This window comes from Prionailurus bengalensis, chromosome C1 (assembly GCF_016509475.1).
Source record: "Prionailurus bengalensis isolate Pbe53 chromosome C1, Fcat_Pben_1.1_paternal_pri, whole genome shotgun sequence".
Lineage (NCBI taxonomy): Eukaryota > Metazoa > Chordata > Mammalia > Carnivora > Felidae > Prionailurus > Prionailurus bengalensis.
Window position 1 is genome coordinate 50,640,984 of NC_057345.1, and position 18,899 is coordinate 50,659,882.

Here is an 18,899-nt window from a genome sequence, read left to right on the forward strand (position 1 = left end):
CCTCAATATTTTTTTAACTTTTCTTTTTATTAGTTATGTATTTATTATAAGCCTGAATATTTTTATTTTTTTTCCTAAAAATATCTATTTTCTAAGAAGGCAGATAACATTGTTTCCATCAGACAATGACTAGCTTTAAGAGCATTGATAGTTTACTAAGAATTAAGATATTAGGCTCTATTTAGTATATGTGCTAACAAAGCAAACACGAGGCTCTGTTTAAAAAGACAATAGGAGGGCACCTGGCTGGCTCAGTTAATAAAGCATCCGGCTCTTGATCTCAGGGTTGTGAGTTTGAGCCCCATGTTGGGCACAGAGATTACTTACGCAAAAGAGAGAGAGGGAATAGAAATAACTGTTACCATGCTCATCAATTTAGCTACAAACGCATTAATCCAGGACTCATTTGGGTACTCAGTGCTGTTCAGAATTCTTTTTTTTTTTTTTTTAAGTTTATTTATTTTGAAAGAGAGAGAGAGCAAGAGAGAGCAGGGGAGGGGCAGAGAGAGAGGGAGACAGAGGATTCGAAGCAGGCTCTGCACTGACAGCAGAGAGCCAGATGTGGGGCTCAAGCTCATGAACCATGAGATCATGACCTGAGCTGAAGTAGGATGCTCAACTGACTGAGCCACCCAGACGCCCCCCAAATTCTTTTATTCATTCCTAATTAGTAACTTTTTTCACTTTCCAAATTTACCTATCTCCCTTCCCCTCTTAGTATGGGAGAATAAAGACCATTATGAATAAGCTTTCTACTTCTTTTTTTTTCCAAAACAACATCAAAAACTGAGTGCATTTAACAATACTCAGTTCATAACAGAGCAAATGGGTACGTGGAATAATAATTCATGCTATAGCATATTGCTATATGAACTGGCAACAGAAAAAAATGGTAAAGGAAGTCAGAGGTACTCTATCTTTTAAGAATTAGAAAGAGGGCTGGGGCATCTGAATGGCTCAGGCTGTTATGCGTTGGACTTTGGCTCAGGTCATCATCTCACAGTTGTGGGTCCGAGCCCTGCATCGGGCTCTGGGCTGACAGCTCAGAGCCTGGAGCCTGCTTTGGATTCTGTGTTTCCCCCCTCTCTGCTCTGCCCTCATTCATGCTCTGTCTCTCAAAAATAGGTAAAAGTTAAAAAAAAAATTTTTTTTTAAAGAATTAGAAGGAGGGGCTCCATATTTATCTGGTTAGACATGTACATGATGGGAAACCCAGGGATCTTCCAGATCCTTCCTTTAAGATACTGGTCAACTGTGGCCACAATGTAACACTTGCTGAGTTACTCTCTGTACTAAGCAGTCATCTGCATAGGTTCCTTTGTGTGTGCATGATAATCATTCAAATCTTGGATCCTTAGCAATCCTTACTTCTGCCCCAATTTCTCAGTTTCGGCCATTACACAGTCAGTTATACAAGGGATCCGCCTGGCATATAGACAACAGTCCATCATTGACTGTACTAAGTTGAGTTTGGCTTTAATGGAAAAGTTGATAAAGTTGGTATCGACCATAACAATGGAAAAGGGGGCTCAGCTGTGTTTTAAGACTAAGCAGGAAGGATGTTGGGGGGCTTCTCTTTCCTTGAGTGCACTGGGATCTCTCTTTTCTTGCTTTGTTTTAATCTGTCCTTCTCTTTAAGGCTCTGATCTCTGCATTTGTTTCATAGTCGCATACTTTTTTACATTCTTTTGCTTCCCCATTTCACGCCACCCTATTGTTTCTTTTGGAATCACCCCCTACTTACTCCTCCTTAAAATGCCTCTGTCTTGAAGCTTTCTGGAGGGCGTTAGATAACTCAGTCAACTATTCAGTATCCCATTCCTCAATACTCATGACCACATCCTTTCTCCAGCAGCCATCCTGTTCTCAAACAGTTGCTCTTCTACAGCCCCTTGGGGATGGGAGGGACAGAATTTAGTACCAATGAGCAGTGGCCTGACTGCAGAGCAGGGGTAGTTTTACAAGTCCCTGCAGTACCTGATCTACAGCTAATCTGCACCAGGACAACTGAGAGTTGACTATGGTTTTGTTTGAACTTGGCTCTGGGCTGTTTGACCTCATTCTTTCAGTTAACCCAGTTAACCCTGGTTAACTAGGACTAATATGGGTATCTAGAACTTTAATGTATGAGCACTTTTTGACTAAGAATGGCAATTCTAGAGAAAAAGAATCATAAACATGTATTGCTCATTTATTGTAATAACTTCAATACCAAAGAATACACAAAGGAATTACATAAATTATGACTTGGAGACATGGAGTACTCTGCAGCCATTAAAAATGGTGTTGTAAAAGAATATTTATTGAAATAGAAAAATCTTTACAATGTGAAGCAGCAGGCTACAAAACAGTATGGGTACTATATCATTTTTGTGAAGAAAATGTACATACGTGCATGGAAAAACTACTAGGACATACATAAAAACACTAACATTGTTGTCTTTGAGCTATGGAATGAGCTTTCTTCTTTCCACTTTTTGGTGTTTCCCAGAATTTCTGCATTAGGGTTGTATTAATTTTGTAAATAGAAAAAAGCAAAATAGATGCTGAGATAATGGGAGAAAAGGAGAAGGTGTCAGAACCCTGAGGAACATCTACAGTTAAGATGTTTGAATCAGGAAGAGGAACCAACACCTTAGACTTGTACTTTTTAAGAACTAATTTTTCTTCTTGCTAGTCCTTGCTATTAGATCTGTTGTAGTTTCCTAGTTGCTTATCAGTATTATATACTTAACTTAGCCTTAAGCATCTAGGTTAAAATAAGGAGAAAAGACATGCATTTTTTTGTAAAGCAAAACAAAAACAAAACACACCCACAAACCGGTATTTCTTATAGTCCTAGAAATCCCATGAACAGATGCTAGCCATACACATAGCACAATCTTTGAAGTCTTAAAAAGATCTTTTATTCTAATATACTGTAGGTAAGAAACCCTCCTGGGTAAAGAGGTACTTCTGGAAACTGTATTAATTCTTTCAGGCTAAAGCAGTACCATTTGTAAATATTTCTATAGAAATACTAACTGTTTATGTAGCATTGAAAGAATCCATTCCATTCCATCCTAGAGGGTTTAGGAGTAACCCAAGGAATGATTGAGTTAATTCATCTCTCACAATTTTGGCCACTGCTCTAAAAGTAGGGTTATATAAAACATCTCCTACAGAGGCCTTAACATACAATTTGTACTCAGAGATACTACTAACAAATAGCCATAATAAAATGTGCTCCATGAAAGCAAAATAAAACAAAAACTGAAATTACATGTATTAAATGTATTCACACAAAAAATAAATAATAAGACACAGAAAAACCATTTGTTACAGAAGTACATATTTTAGGCAACAGGGAATTAAGCAAAGTGGAAAAGCTGAGGTGTTCTTGTCATATAAATTTAGGAAATTATAAAGAAAATAAAGTCTACAGGCTTAAGAATGCACTGTGAAGAGACTTTATTTCTAGATTTTACCTACAACCCTTTTGGAGTATAGCTTATTTGAATAAACACTTTGAGAACCACCTGCTTTGAAACAGACTTTCCCCCTGGCCAAGTTAATAACTGGAACAATTATGCAAGAATCAAGAGGACTTTTTCAAGCTTCGATTGCAGGGATTTCTCATACCGTACACGGCTAGAGAAACGTAGACTTCAAATCTGGACTTAGGTGATCCTGAGGTTAAACTTCAAAGCACTGTCTGCAAACAAAAGGAACTAGGAAATACTAGAAACTGGGCATCTACCAGCTAGCTTAACTGCAGCCCAAAATACTATCGCTTGTGAAAACAGATCCCAGGGGAGCGTAAACTCCTTAAGGGAGGGGATGTTTGTTCATGTTTTTGTTCACTGCTGCATCCTAGCATCTAGAACAGTACCTCCCATGTAGTAGACACTCAGTATTTCAATGAAGGAATCAAAGGGCCCATTCCTTGTGTATATGAGGAGTCGATCCAAATTCACTTCACATATCAATACTTAATAATCACCCGCCAACTGCAGAAACTGTTGCTGAGTGACTAACATGTTAGGAAGCCAACTGTACTAGACTGTATGCTTTTGAGTAATATGAGTGATAAAAAAAATTATGGTGTTACTCTTGGGGAGCCCGGACTCAAGTAATTGTGAAGCCGTTATGCCTGTTACTAAAAAAACCTCGGCGGTATTATGAGCACATAAAATTTCGTGTATTTCCATCTTCCCAAAACCCTTGTAAGCACGGTAAGAAGAGGCCGTGCCAGCGTTCAGGTGCCGCTTCCTTCCCTTCAGACACTGGTGCACCACGTCCGGCACTTGTGCCGGCATCTGCCTGGCAGTGTTAACAGATGGAAGACATTAATCATCTGTTTGGTGTTCCCACCTTGTCTATCCAGCTTCAAATATAACTGCACTGAGCTAGACGAGTCAGCAGCTGGTCTTCCAAAAGCTAGTGCATCACTCCCAAAGCAAAAAGGAAAAAGTTCACACTTCAGAGGCCTGAATCAGTGCCAGAAGTATCCGCGTTGCCTCAAGGTTTCAGACTCCCCAGTGATCTTTCGCTCCCTGGATACGGAGGCAGAGACAGATCTGAAAGCCGCAGAAAAACAGGTGGGTTCTCATACATGACCGCAGCCCCAGGCAATATAGTAATGGGATTTGTTCACACTACGGATTAGCTGTTTTGAAGGATCAAAATTTAGAAGACAGCTACATTCAACATTTAAGGTTTTCTTGACAATAAAGAGCTAAAAAATGTGAATAGGCCATATTTTTATTTTTCAGAAGCAAAAATGACAAGTGGCAACCTGCCATTAGGAAAGACTTTAAGGAATATCGGGGTAATAAGCTATTTATCTCATAGAGACAGTAGCCAGAGAAAGACTCTATTATCATACAGTTCTCAAAGAAAGTCCAATTAAATAAATCTCAGAATAATATGCTTTTAAGTAAAACAACAAAACAAAATATCACCAATAATACAAAGTTATATAGAATCCATAAAGTGATGTGTGAAGAGAAAGGAAAATCTGGAAACCCACATACTGAGAGTGCTCCTTAAAATCAAGGAAGCCCAAATCCTAAAACAGAAAAAGAAATGCATTAAAACACAGTATTTTAAGAGTCCAGTGAGGTTACCGTAGATGCACATTTTAACGTTTCATTTACTCAGGACATTTTTTTCTTTCTCTTGGAACACTGCCATATTTACTGTAGGAGATCATGTGAATGGCAGTGCAGAGATCTGCCTTCTCAATGAGCCCTTCAAGTTTTAAATATCAAATCGGAGTCTGGAATCCCAATTAAAAGTTGATCTAATAGGCCACAGAGAATGAAACTGCTTTCTAAATTGCAGTTGCTTAATTTCACCATGTTGAAAACAATCTGTATACTTTGAAAGAGACACAACAATTTACAGGATGAAAATAGGGCTATGTGAAACCACACAACCCTTCCCATAGAGCAGGAATAACGATTTCCAAAATGAAGATGCATATTGCAAAATGACAGAGTTGGTGGGGCTGAGGTGGGGTGGGCAGTGCACAGTAACCAGTGGAAGGCACAGAAGAACTGATTCGAGAGGCAGTTCTGTACTGATTAGTTGTATCTTAGTCTCGACGTCCCCAGGGCTCAACTTATTCCCTGGCAAGAAGAGACAGATGGATCTCTGAGCTTCATTTCAATATTGAACCCAAAGACTCTTTATAGGAAAAGATTTGAAAAACTTTTTGGACAGTTGAACAAATTCCTCACATCCTGACAGGGTCTGGCACTGTTCAACCCTCATGACACTAACTATAAAGCATATCTCATAATATTACTGTGAGAAGAGAAAAAAAAATCTACCTTAGTGGCAAAAATTATACTACATATCCTATTTATACACTGCAGCATAGAAAATAAATGTCTGTTCCTTTCCTGGCCTCTAGAAGCACTCTCTGAGATAGAATCAACTGAAAACCCTAGGGCTATGGCTGTGGCCAGAACACCTGGCCTGTGTTTCTCTCTCTGAAAGCTGCTAGGTGGTTCAATGTGAACTGTCACCTAAGAAGTACCCTGCACCCTACATGTTATACAGGACTTCACCACTGCAGAGGAGATAGTGCTAGAGAATCATTTTTCTGATAGTCTACCAAAACCCTGAGAACAGCCTGACATTCTTGGAAGATAATTTATTAGAATAGACTAAGGTACAGCCCTGAAAATTAAAACCTTGGAGTAGCAGAGTTCTAGAGAATCAGAGAATTGAGCCAGGAAGACTGATGATATCTCTGACTTATCCAGGTATATTACCTTTTTTTTTTTTTAATTTTTTAAAATGTTTATTTATTTTTGAAGGAGACAGAGTGTGAGCAGCGGGGAGGGGCAAAGAGAGCGAGACACAGAATCTGAAGCAGGGTCTAGGCTGTGAGTTGTCAGCACAGAGCCCAACATGGGGCTCAAACTCACGAGCCGTGAGATCATGACCTGGGCCAAAGTTGGATGCTTAACCGACTGAGTCACCCAGGGGCCATGGTGTATTACCTCGTTAAAGCTAAGGCCAATTAATAATTCTCATGGGCAGGGCCAAACTTTAGGTTAGAATAAGTACTTATTCAGGGTTGAGTCTCAATTAACCTTCAGGTTTAGGGAAGAAGAAAGAGGTTTAAAGATCATAGTGACCCCAGGAAAGCAGGACAGAAGCAAAGACATGCTGTACTGAAATGTCTACAACACATGCTTTCTCCAGAACCATCCTATAATACTATGAAATATCTTTTTGCTTTGACGTTATCTTTTTGTTGTGAACTCTGTCTTCTAGCCATAATGTCTGCAAAGCAAGAGGGACTGAATCAGAAACTGCAGGAACAATGAGTGTACATAAAAAAGCTCTACAAAAGACTAGAGATGTTTCAGGCAAATGGAGACCTGTGTTTCCACATAAGCAAAATGAGAGGTTTATAACATTAGATGGTCTCCTTAAATTTCCTACGGTTCGCAAATTTTCATAATTTTATACAGGTGATATACTATAATAAAGACTATATATGCATATTACTTACTGTTTCTTTTAAAAAATACTTATGGATATAGCTGTGTTTTTCTAAACGTCTCGTTCGTAATACTCAGTCTTGTAAGTCTGGTTCCATAATAATCTATAATGTAACTACTTCCATCTGAAGGTCCAACAATCTAGAAGAGAAAATTTTCAAAATTATCACTTTACAAAAGATATGTTCACAATAATTTGTGTTTACTTTTCTTGGTTCTTACTAAATTATTTCAGTAGCACCAAAATACACTTAAACTAACTTAAGCAAATACAGTAACTCAGTGGCTCATGCAGCTGGAAAGGATACTAGAGAAATTCACAGGATCACAAGGCCTCAAGGACTGAAATTCAGGGCCCCCAGAGGCCCTTGGTTTGACCTCCCTGCCGTTTTGCAACCCTTGCCTTCATTCTGCAGAGGCATTCCCGCTTGGTTGCCAGCGGCTCCAGATTTACATCTTCGAAGCTCAGCAGCTCCCAATAGAAAGAAAGTAAAATCTTCAGAGTTTATATACCAATTCCAGGGAAGGACTTTGATCTGTTTGTTTTTTATGCCTATTGCTGGACAAATTACTATAGTCAAGGGAATAGGATTAATATGATTGGCTAGGCCAGGCTCCCTGTAAGAGGTGAGGGAGTGTGACTGACAATCCTTCCAGAAACCACATGGAATGGAAGAGATAGAAAAAAACACATGCTCATTACAGTCATCTTGTCCACTTAATCACATTTCTGACAACCCAGTTGACAGATCTCTACAAACTATCCTTCAAGGTAGCAATCTGCGAACAGTGGCCTTAGGAATACACAAAGACTTACCAAGGTAGTTACGCAGATGGTTTTAAGGGAATCAATTTTGAGATCCTTAATTCCCATACTCTTTGTAAAAGTGACCCAACTGATACCAAGCTATGGTGGAGATGTCGTGCTGGCTCCCCACTCCCTCCCCTCTCCCCGAGGTCCTCTCTCTAACGTGAAAACATTAAACCACACCTGCTATCAGAGCACACCTGAATCTTATGATGGTACATTGCCTCTGATGTACCAAACAAAGAGATCACACAAAATAATGGACTTCAGGAAACCTTTAATCAAGAGTCAAAAACAAAAAATCAAGAGTCCAAACATATGCTCTGCCTCATCTTGTTCAAAAGATGTATTCCCAATAACATTTTATTTTTTTTGCTTATAATTTGCTAAGGGGTGCCTCGTTGGCTCAGTCTGTTGAGCATCCGACTCTTGATTTCAGCTCCGGTCATGATCCCAGGGTCATGGGATTGAGGCCTGTGTGGGGCTCCACACTGAGTATGGAGACTACTTGAGATTCTCTCTCTCTCCCTCTGCCCTCTGCCCCACTTGCAAGCGTGTATGCACACTCTTTCTCTTAAAAAAATAATTTTCTTAGATTTAGAATATGTTTATGTTGTTTTGATAGTATATCAACAATTATAATGACAACAATCCAGTAATTACAGAAAATTTTTAAATCTTTTAATTTTAATGAATCATGAAAATCATGATCATGAAAATGATCAGAAGATTTTTCAAACATAAAAATATATTACATTAGGATAAAATTCTCTGAGAGAATGGAACCAGAAGTAAAAACTCAAGGAGAGGGGTGCCTGGATGGTTCAATTGGTTAAGCGTCCAATGTTGGCCTAGGTCAGGATCTCACGGTTCATGAGTTTAAGTCCCACGTGGGGCTCTCTGATGTCAGGGCAGAGCCCACTTCAGATCCTCTGTCTCCCTCTCTTTGCCCTTCCCCCAATCATGCGAGCAGGCACACACACTCTCTCTCAAAAAATAAACATTTTTTTTTAATTCAAGGAGAGGGGCACCTGGGTGGCTCAGTTGGTGAAGCATCTGACTTCAGCCCAGGTCAGGATCTCGCAGTTTGGGAGTTCGAGCCCTGTGTTGGGCTCTGTGCTGACAGCTCAGAGCCTAAAGCCTGCTTCGGATTCTGTGACTCATTCTCTCTGCCCCTCCCCAACTTATGCTCTATCTCTCTCTCTCAACAACAAATAAATATTTTAAAATTTTGTTTAAATAAAAATTCAAAAAATTCTGGGAGATAAAGAAACTAAAAATTATAATGGTTAGCGAAGGGTTCATTTGTGTCTTTTTTTAAATGAATGATATTTAAAATTCTATGGTATTTATATTCTGTTGGATATATTTTAAAATTGATGTAACAGTTTTACTTAAATATGTCAATATTTGGAAACCAGAAATTACATCCTTTGCAACTATTTAAACTTATGATGTAAAACTTAAATGTCAACTTAAAAACGTGTGGAGGGTAGGGATAAAATATATATATATATATATATATATATATATATATATATATATATATATATATATATTTCAGGGGTTATACAACCAGAATTTGAAGAACACTGCTGGAGAGCATGCTTCGTTTTTACAGTAAGTTTGGCTTTTAAAACTATTCGACAAGTACTGAATTGCTACAACACTCCAGGCACTGTGCTAGGCATTCTACACACAACCGTGAATAAGATAGAATCTCTGCCAACAAAGAGCTTATACCAGTGAACTATAAATGTTAATACTCATATAACATTTATAAAGAACTTATGTATTAAATACCATGCTAGGTGCTGTCATGCATTTTGACTTATTTTCCAAAGATGAAATTCATTTGGCTTGACATTTATGAATGTTATTTAAGAGTTTAATTAAACCTTTTCAGTGGCCCAGGTCCCAGAGGAAACTACTTTGAGCATTAAGCTAAGAAAGAGAATGGTGACTAGGAGGTACAATGTGGTTTGAGACTGTGTGAGGGGAACAAAGAAAAAGGAAAGCCCAGCCTGTAGAAATAAATCACATGGCCAAAAACTGCCTGATTTGGAATATGTGCATAGATTGGAACCAGGCCTTTTATCCCATTCTTTTTCTTCCTTTGCCATCTCCCCTAACAACATTTATCCCTGTTGAAAAAAAATATTCAAAGCTGGAAATAAGGAAAATATATGATTAAGTGACCTATTGATAACATGCATCTAATAAGCCTACCTGAGGCTCCCTTACTTCTCTTAGGACCCAGATGTTTTACAATCTTGTAAAGTTAGCAGTTAACATGTAGACAAATAATTATGTTTTCAGTTTTGTTTCCTCTGTTCCATAGAGAAGATAGCCCCCAAAGATACCATTTATTACCTGCTAACTTAGTCATCTTATCACAGCATTTCTCTCCACTCAAACTATGTTAATTCAGCTCCTCCACATCTAGTTCTAGTGAGGTAATTCCGGTCCTCCTTCCATAGACTGGTTCAGCCTGGGCGTGGAATCTAATTCTAGCCAACCACCTATGACGCAAGTTCATTGTTGGCATAGCCACCCTTAAGAAGATATGTGTGAGAGGAAACAATTTTTTGTCTATCTCTGAAAGTCACTGTACAACAAAGTGATGCTAGCCAAAGGACCTGAACATGGAAAAAAAAAAAAAAAAGAAGGAAGGAGAGAGGGAGAAATAGGAGGGAAGAAAGGAAAGAGAAAGGGGACAGTCCTTTATTACATCCTTTAGCTCTAAATCTTGGGGCGCCTGGATGGCTCAGCCAGTTGAATGTCTGACTTTGGCTGAGGTCGTGATCTCATGGTTTATGAGTTCGAGCCCCGCATCAGGCTCTCTGCTGTCAGCACAGAGCCCACTTCAGATCCTTTCTCCTCCTCCTCTCTCTCTCAAAAATAAATCTTTAAAAAAAATTAATAAATCTTAAAACTACCTTATCTCTAGATTCTTGGTATATCATATAGTAAACTATATTATTGAAGCAAATTGAAATTGAGGTTCTGTTACTTATAGCCAAAAACACTTGTTTTCAGTGCCTCCTACATGCTACCACCAGATCACCAAAGCACAGCACTTTCTCTGCTAAAACAATTGGAAGAGCTGCCCCAAAGACAACCAAATTAAGTCACTATGGGAAAGCACTAGATGAAAGGAAAATGTAAAGAGAAAGCAGTCAATAACTAGCTGTAGGATGAATCTTCTCTGGATCTCAGTTTTTCATATCCATATGAAAAGGAACAGAATAAGTTGATCTATACGGTACTTTACAATTTCTACATCTTGTATGACCTTGCAATTTAAATATAAACACATGTATAAGGTGTTGTTAATATACTCGTCTATGAACTATCCCATCAAAGAGGAAATTGTTCATCTGATTTAATTTTTAAGAAAACTATCTGCTGTAAAATTTTTAATTATTCAAATCCATATTCCCTCATCAAAATCAAAAATTAAATGTTTTTAAGCATCTTATATACACTTATGTACAATATATGTGCCAATTATAAATTCCTTTATAATGAGTATATTACTGAGTTGTTAATTATAAAATCACAAGTCTAAAAATATCCCATACTGGGAACTTTTTTACTCAGTTAAATAGGCCTATGTCCATTTGTTCATTGACAACACAGTATAAAACCTAAAATTATAATTATAGGGGCGCCTGGGTGGCGCAGTCAGTTAAGCGTCCGACTTCAGCCAGGTCACGATCTCGCAGTCCGTGAGTTCAAGCCCCGCGTCAGGCTCTGGGCTGATGGCTCAGAGCCTGGAGCCTGTTTCCGATTCTGTGTCTCCCTCTCTCTCTGCCCCTCCCCCGTTCATGCTCTGTCTCTCTCTGTCCCAAAAATAAATAAACCTTGAAAAAAAAATTTTAAATTATAAGTCTGTTTCTCTGCTAAGAAATAGCCTGAAACCAGGGCACCTGGGTGGCTCAGTCAGTTGAGTGTCTGACTTCGGTTCAGGTCATGATCTTGCCGTTCATGAGTTTGAGCCCCATGACGGGCCTGCTTTGGATTCTGTGTCTCCCCCTCTCTCTGCCTCTCCCCTGCTGGTGCTCTCTCTCAAAAAATAAGTAAACATTAAAAAAATAAAAATAAAAAAAATAGCCTGAGGCCAAATTCTATACCATGATGTATTTCCATTTGATAAGCTGGGGCAGATTTATGAAATCTATGGGTCCAATTAATGGAGGTTGCTACAAATCTTCATCTTCTAAGAAGGGAAACAGGAGGTCCACTACACTGTGGGAAGCTGTTTTGTACAATGGGCATCAACGTCTCTTGTGTGAGCAGCCTTAAAACCACAAGAAAGCCACATCAAATACCTCTATATTAGATTCCTGGGGCTACTATAACAAGTTACCACAATCTTTAGTGGATTAAAACAATAGAAATTCACTCTCCCACAGATCTAAGGCCAGAAATCTAAAATCAAGGTATCTCCAACAGCCCCACACCCTACAGAGCCTCTAAGGGGAGAATCCTTTCTAAGCCTCTTCTAGCTTTTGAGAGCAATCAGCACTGCTAGGCATTCTGTGGCTTTTGGCCATATCACTCCAATCTCTGCCTGTGTCTTTACAATGCCTTCCTTTCTGTGTCTGTCTTTTCCCCTTCTATCTCCTATAAGGACACTTGTCATTGGATTTAAGGCCTACCTAGATAATACAGGATGATCTCTTCATATCAAGATCCTTAACTTAATCACATCTGCAAAAACTCTGTTTCCAAATAAGGTAATCCTCCCAGGTTCCAGGGACTTAACATGGGTATCTTTTGTCCTACCACACCCTACTTCAATGAAAATGGTGGAGGTTTGAAGGAATTGAGTGGAATTTAATTTCTTCTTTAATTCGTTTCTGATCGTCTTCACCATGAGATTTTATTTGCAGCTTAAGTGCAAAAAAATCTTGAATTGTTTACTTAAAAGGATAGGCTTTTCTATAGATGCAAAGTCTATAGCAAAAAAATAAATCAGGAAACCTAGAAATACATATTAAAGTTAAGAATGTTAAGTGGTCACCAAATTCCCGGTCTTTTTTTGTTCTTTATCTTCTAATCTCCATTCTAATTCTAATTCCTGCTCATACACCTAACCACACAAAAAATGAGCATACACTTAACTTGGTATATGAGCTGGATACATGTTTATTTTTTTAAAAAAAACATGTTCTTTGAATATGCTTTTTTAATTTATTCAAATAATATTGTTGTGGATCTTGTTCAGTTTTAAACTGTTTTCATAGTATGCTATAATTTTAAGACATTTCCATATGGCATACGCACATCTAGGTAAGTGCTTGTAATTGCTGCCTAGCATTAGAAAATGCATCCATTCTCTTATCAGTGTTCACATCTAGGTTCATTCCAACTTCCTGCTCCCACAAACAGGCTACAACAGACATCTCTGCTCATGTCCCCTTGTGGAAGCAATACAAATTTTTTAGAGTAATTGCCCAGAAGTATTTTTTTACATATTAGTTATTCAGGTGATTCTGTGAATCACCTATTAGTTTACTGTATTCATTTAACTATTAGGATCTCTACCTTGTTAACTTGCAGAAATTATTTGTATATTCCACATATCAATTCCTATTGCTAGTATCCTTTTATTTAGTCTATTAAGTGTTAACTTGGTCTATGTCCATGACATTCTTTTTAAAACAGAATGTCTTAATTTTAAGGTAATCATACTCAATAATTTTTTCCCTTATGATTTCTATTTTGAGGATCTTGTTTAAAAAAAATTTAACCAATCTAAGGTCATGAAGATATTCTCCTCAATTAGCTTTTTTTTAAAAAAACATTTATTTATTTTTGAGAGAGAAAGAGAGAGAGAGAGAGAGAGTGTGTGTGTGTGTGTGTGTGTGAGCGGAGAAGGGGCAGAGAGAGGGAGACACAGAATCCGAAGCAGGATCCAGGCTCTGAGCTGTCAGCACAGAGCCTGATGTGGGGCTCGAACCCACAAACCGTGAGATCATGACCTGAGCCGAAGTCTGGTGCTCAACCGACTGAGCCACCCAGGCGCCCCATCTCCTCAATTAGCTTTAATGTGAAAGTTCCTCTTCTCCTAGGTATACATCCAAAAGAACTGCACAGGGGCTTAAATAGATACTTGCAAACAAATATTCATAGCAAAAATTATTCACAATAGCCCAAACGTGGAAACAACCCAAGTATCCATCAACAGATGAATGGATAAACAAAATGTAGTATATACATACAATGGAATGTTCTTTAGCTATAACAGGGAATGAAGTTCTAATACATGCCATATTATCAATGAACCTTGAGAACATTATTTAAAGTAAACTAAGTCAGACATAAAAGGACAAAAATATGATTCTACTTATATGCAATATCTAGAATAGGCAAATTCATACAGGCAGAAAGTAGATTGGAGGTTACCAGGGGTTGGGAGAGTGGGAAATGGGGAGTTACTGCTTAATGGGTACAGAGTTTCCATTTCAGGTGGTGAAAAATTTTGGAAATAGATTGTGGTGACAGTTGTACAACATTCTGAATATAGTTAATGCCACCAAACTGTGTAAGTTAAAAAAGGTTAAAATGGCAAATTTTATATTATATATGGATTTATTTTTTACCAGATCAAAAAAGAGCTTACTTCATTTGAACTTTATTAATGTTACAGTTTTGTTTGTAAACTTTTGATTTTGTTAGCGGAAAATGTATTTTGTTTGAGTATATTTAAGTAACATTCGAATAAAAACAAATTAATTCAAGAAAAAAATGTGGTTACCTGTAAGTACTCCAATATCTGAACTTCGGCAACAGCAATCTATGCCCTTGCATATAATGGCTTTGCATTGTCAACAAAGTCATACTGGCTTAGGTAACTCAAATTATTTTACAAATTTAAATGTTATGCAGAAACTAAAAAGGGAAAGGAAAAAACTAAGAACACTTTATACAACTCTATCAATGCACCATTTTTCTATATAATGCACTTAGGAGTTTCTCCATATTAAGAATGCAAGTTCAATACTGGCAAGATCAAATCATCTCCTAAAGACCTACTAACCTGGTGAAAAAGTAAAATGACCCCACTGTCTGCAATTACAGGATCATGATGCAATATGTATCCACCCTAGTTCTCCCAAAAAAAATACATGCATATTCTTTTAAAAGTCAAATTACATTTCTGTGTCCATAGCTGACTTCTGCGTGTGGTTAATTTTAACATGAGGCTATTAAAACTATCTGATTAGTCACATTTAAGCACCAGGGCACCTGGGTGGCTCAGTCAGTTATGCTTCTGACTTCGGCTGAGGTCATGTTCTCAAGGTTCGTGGGTTCCAACCCTACATTGGGCTGGGCTCTCTGCTGTCAGCACAGAGCCCACTTGGGATCCTTGGTTCCCCTCTCACTGCCCCATTTCTGCTCATGCATGCTCTCTCTCAAAAATAAAAAATAAACATTTAAATTTTTTTTAACATTTATTTATTATTGAGAGACAGAGAGACACAGAGCGTGAGCAGGGGAGGAGTAGAGAGAGAGGGAGACACAGAATCTGAAGCACGCTCTAGGCTCTGAGCTGTTAGCACAGAGCCCGACGTAGGGCTTGAACTCACAAACTATAAGATCATGATCTGAGCTGAAGTCGGTTGCCTAACCAACTGAGCCACCCAGGTGCCGCCAAAATAAACATTTAAATAATAAATTAAGCACAAAAATTCCTACATAGTGCCAGAAGTTATACATCCAGACCCCTTGACTTCATCTGATTTAAAGACTTGTTAGTATAAATCCTTAATAACCAATATCAATATTATTCCTCAAGAAATGAGTAAGATTCATATATTATATATCTCCTGAGGAAAACACAGCTTTGGGATGATTCTCAAAACCAGTTTAAGATACTCTTTACTTTTTGAACATTCCTTTAATTCACTAAATAAAAATCTGCCCACCTGATAAATGAACTAAGTGAAATCTACCTAGTTAAGGTCACATGACAGAGCAGAGGCTACACAAATTATGAGCCTCCTCAGTTTTCTAGTTTATTTCCCCAATAAATCACACCAGGGTTAAATAAACAATACAGAGAGCTATTTGAAGGAACTGAGATCTATAAAACGTCTACTGCTTTTTATATATTGCTGCCCGACATCTAGTGAACTATCAAGGACTTTGATCCACTTTTCCAGCACTGGTAACAGATTTAGGGGTGATTAGATGATTAGTCCTTTATTTTGATCAATAGTATGTGTGTCCCAGGGCAAGGATGTAAGCTAGGCATTGGACAAAACAAACTGGCTTACACAGAAGTGAACCTACAACTTAAGCCTTGCTTATGTTCTACACTGAAAAGCATAGGTTTTTAAAATTTTTAGTAAAATTCAAAGAATTTAAACAAGATAAAATCAAGATAACTCATTTTTATTTTAAGCCTGCAGTTCTCAAGGAAACATTTTATTTCTGATAAGTGGGATCTTATTATCAGACCACTTTGGGGATAGAGTATAAGTTTCTCTAGCGCAGGACCTCAACTTATTATACCTAACTGGTACTCACTAAACCCGTTTTCACTGATGGCATAAAACCTACTATTTATAGTTTATCGTATCCAATTTTATTTTATTACCTCTCAAGTGACACCAGGAAATTTAGAGCTTTAAGGGCCTAAAGAAAAAAAAAAGCACTTTTAAAAACTATCTTATGGGGCGCCTGGGTGGCACAGTCGGTTAGGCGTCCGACTTCAGCCAGGTCACGATCTCGCGGTCCGGGAGTTCGAGCCCCGCATCAGGCTCTGGGCTGATGGCTCAGAGCCTGGAGCCTGTTTCCGATTCTGTGTCTCCCTCTCTCTCTGCCCCTCCCCCGTTCATGCTCTGTCTCTCTCTGTCCCAAAAATAAATAAACGTTGAAAAAAAAAAATTAAAAAAAAAAAAAAACTATCTTTTTTAGCTTCTCACTTTCCCCATAATTCGTACACAGCCACACTTTTCACAGGGTGTACTGCATTCAGTTCAAATCAGCCAAAACTTCTGATGGCATACTCTTGGTTTAGCAAACTACCAGTGCTATAGGGAATTTTAAAAACTTTTTTTCTTTTTTAAATGTTTGTTTATTTTGGGGGTGGTAGGGGGAAGGGCAGAGAGAGAGAGAGAGAGAGAGAGGGAGAGAGAGAGAATCTGAAGCAGGTTCCACACTGTCAGTGCAGAGCCAGACGCAGGGCTTGAACTCATGAACTGCAAGATCATGACCTGGGCTGAAGTCGGACACTTAACAGACTAAGCCACCCAGGTGCCCCAAAAACTTTTCTTTTTTTCTAAAGAAATTTATGAGTGAAAAGTCAAACCTGGTGTTTGAAAGTTAAAAAAAAAAATAACACAGAAACAATATATAATGCAGTGCTAAAAAAAAATTATCTATATTAAATGCCAAACTAACAAGATATTTTATACATTTTTTAAAATTAATTAATGTCTTGAAATTATGCTGCTTTTGTGAATTTCTACTATTTACATAGTTTATTAGTTCCTTAAGGAGATATACTCTGTAATGCTAATAGGAATAAAAATGAAAGTAATTTCTTCCATGACGCATAGAATTTTTTAAATTGTCACAAAGCACCGCTGATGTACTTTCTTCCAACAACTTTCTACATTCCAACTCATATTTCCATTTTCCCTCTACCCATCCCCATCTTTCTGATTTGTGGCCGTCTTGTCTCCACTTAAGAGAGGAAACATTCTTTTCTTTTTGTTTGGCACAGTCCACATCAGTGGTTTTGGTATTGTTAAAAATGTCCAAATTGTGTAAGTAAGGAAAGAAGTTTAAATGAAATCAAAATATTCTCATACTTATTCTGATAAAAAAATTAAATGCCTAATCTATCCATCATGACATACATATAAAAATGTATAAACACAAAAGAATGTTTATTTTAAAATCCTCAGAACTGCCTTATAAATAACTATATATATAGTAATTATATACAACAGCTACTTATAACTGAAACTGTATGCTATACACATATCACTGATTTAGATTTTTGTTGAATGCACAAAAAAGCTGAATTAATTCTATGTATTGTTTCATACTATTAATTCACACTGCCATTTCCATACTTTTTAAGAACAGAAAAAGAAGAAACTTCAAAAGTTTATTACATAAACTCATTAAAGTATTTTCAGTAAATACAGTGACATGTAAAGCTTACTTTAGCAATATATACATTATACTTTATATTATTTTGGTTCAAAGTTGAAATAACTAGACCTATATTTTTAAAGAGGATTTTCCTAGATTTTTCTTATAAACACTGTGAAGCAAGTATGTTTTTATAGGTCTTGAGTTCATGCACAATATGTTTCTGGGATCACAGCCCAATAGAAAAACATTGCTATTCACTGGGGAACAATATTTAATGGCAAAAAGAAAAAAAAAAAAAAACCAGAATGGAGAGAATGAGAAAAGAGAATAAACAAAAAGATGATGGACAAATGTAAAAGGTCTATGAGAAATTGGAAAAAACATATTTGGGACAAAAACATTAACATAGTTTATAATATTTATACTAAAAACATTTGATTTGCTGAAAAAATAATCCTTAAAAACTAAAGCAGTCAACATCACATGTTAAGTATATTAAATGTCATGTAGAATAAGGCTATATCTCCTATTTTGGCTACATTATATTTTCTCCAATCTGAAAGCGGTCTAAAACTAAAGTGGCAATACCTATTAACATGCCTTACTTAGAGAAATTTACTGCAGAAATTCAAACACTCTAATTCTGCCTCAATATTTCTTAATGCGATAGTTTTAATTCAAGATCTTTAAGAAACTAACTATTTGTTCTCAAAAGTTCAGGCATTCATGTACCAGAAAGCAGTAGCTGAATCAAAAAACTCCATAATCTGATATAAATAAAGCTATAAAGCAATGACGTCACCAAAGAAAGAACCTAGTGTGAAAATATTACCTAATGGGTTTCAAAGACATTGAATTATGGATATCTTAAAGAATCCCAATAATACATTAAGTTCCTTGGATCCTCATTTGAAGTGAGAAATCCATTTCCAAGCATATGTGCACAAGTACCTTAGCCTCTTCATGCC

General features: G+C 37.3%; 1 protein-coding gene and 1 pseudogene across 2 annotated transcripts in view; both read right to left on the reverse strand.

Annotated features, from left to right (window-relative positions):
* Window positions 1–1,111: 1,111 nt before the first annotated feature.
* On the reverse strand, window positions 1,112–2,171 carry LOC122480578 (annotated as a pseudogene).
* A 110-nt stretch (window positions 2,172–2,281) lies between these two features.
* TM2D1 (TM2 domain containing 1) overlaps window positions 2,282–18,899 on the reverse strand; it is a 52,511-nt gene continuing 35,893 nt past the window's right edge. Inside the window, exons 6-7 of one of the 2 annotated variants that reach the window (XM_043575136.1) lie at window positions 7,013–7,142; window positions 2,282–5,050 (exon numbers count right to left, since the gene is read on the reverse strand). In XM_043575136.1, coding sequence (XP_043431071.1) covers window positions 7,032–7,142 — 111 coding nt within the window. In that variant the 3' untranslated portion in view covers window positions 2,282–5,050; window positions 7,013–7,031. Of the gene's footprint in view, window positions 5,051–5,084; window positions 5,613–7,012; window positions 7,143–18,899 lie in introns of those variants that run through there. The other variant, XM_043575138.1, reaches the window with a different exon arrangement.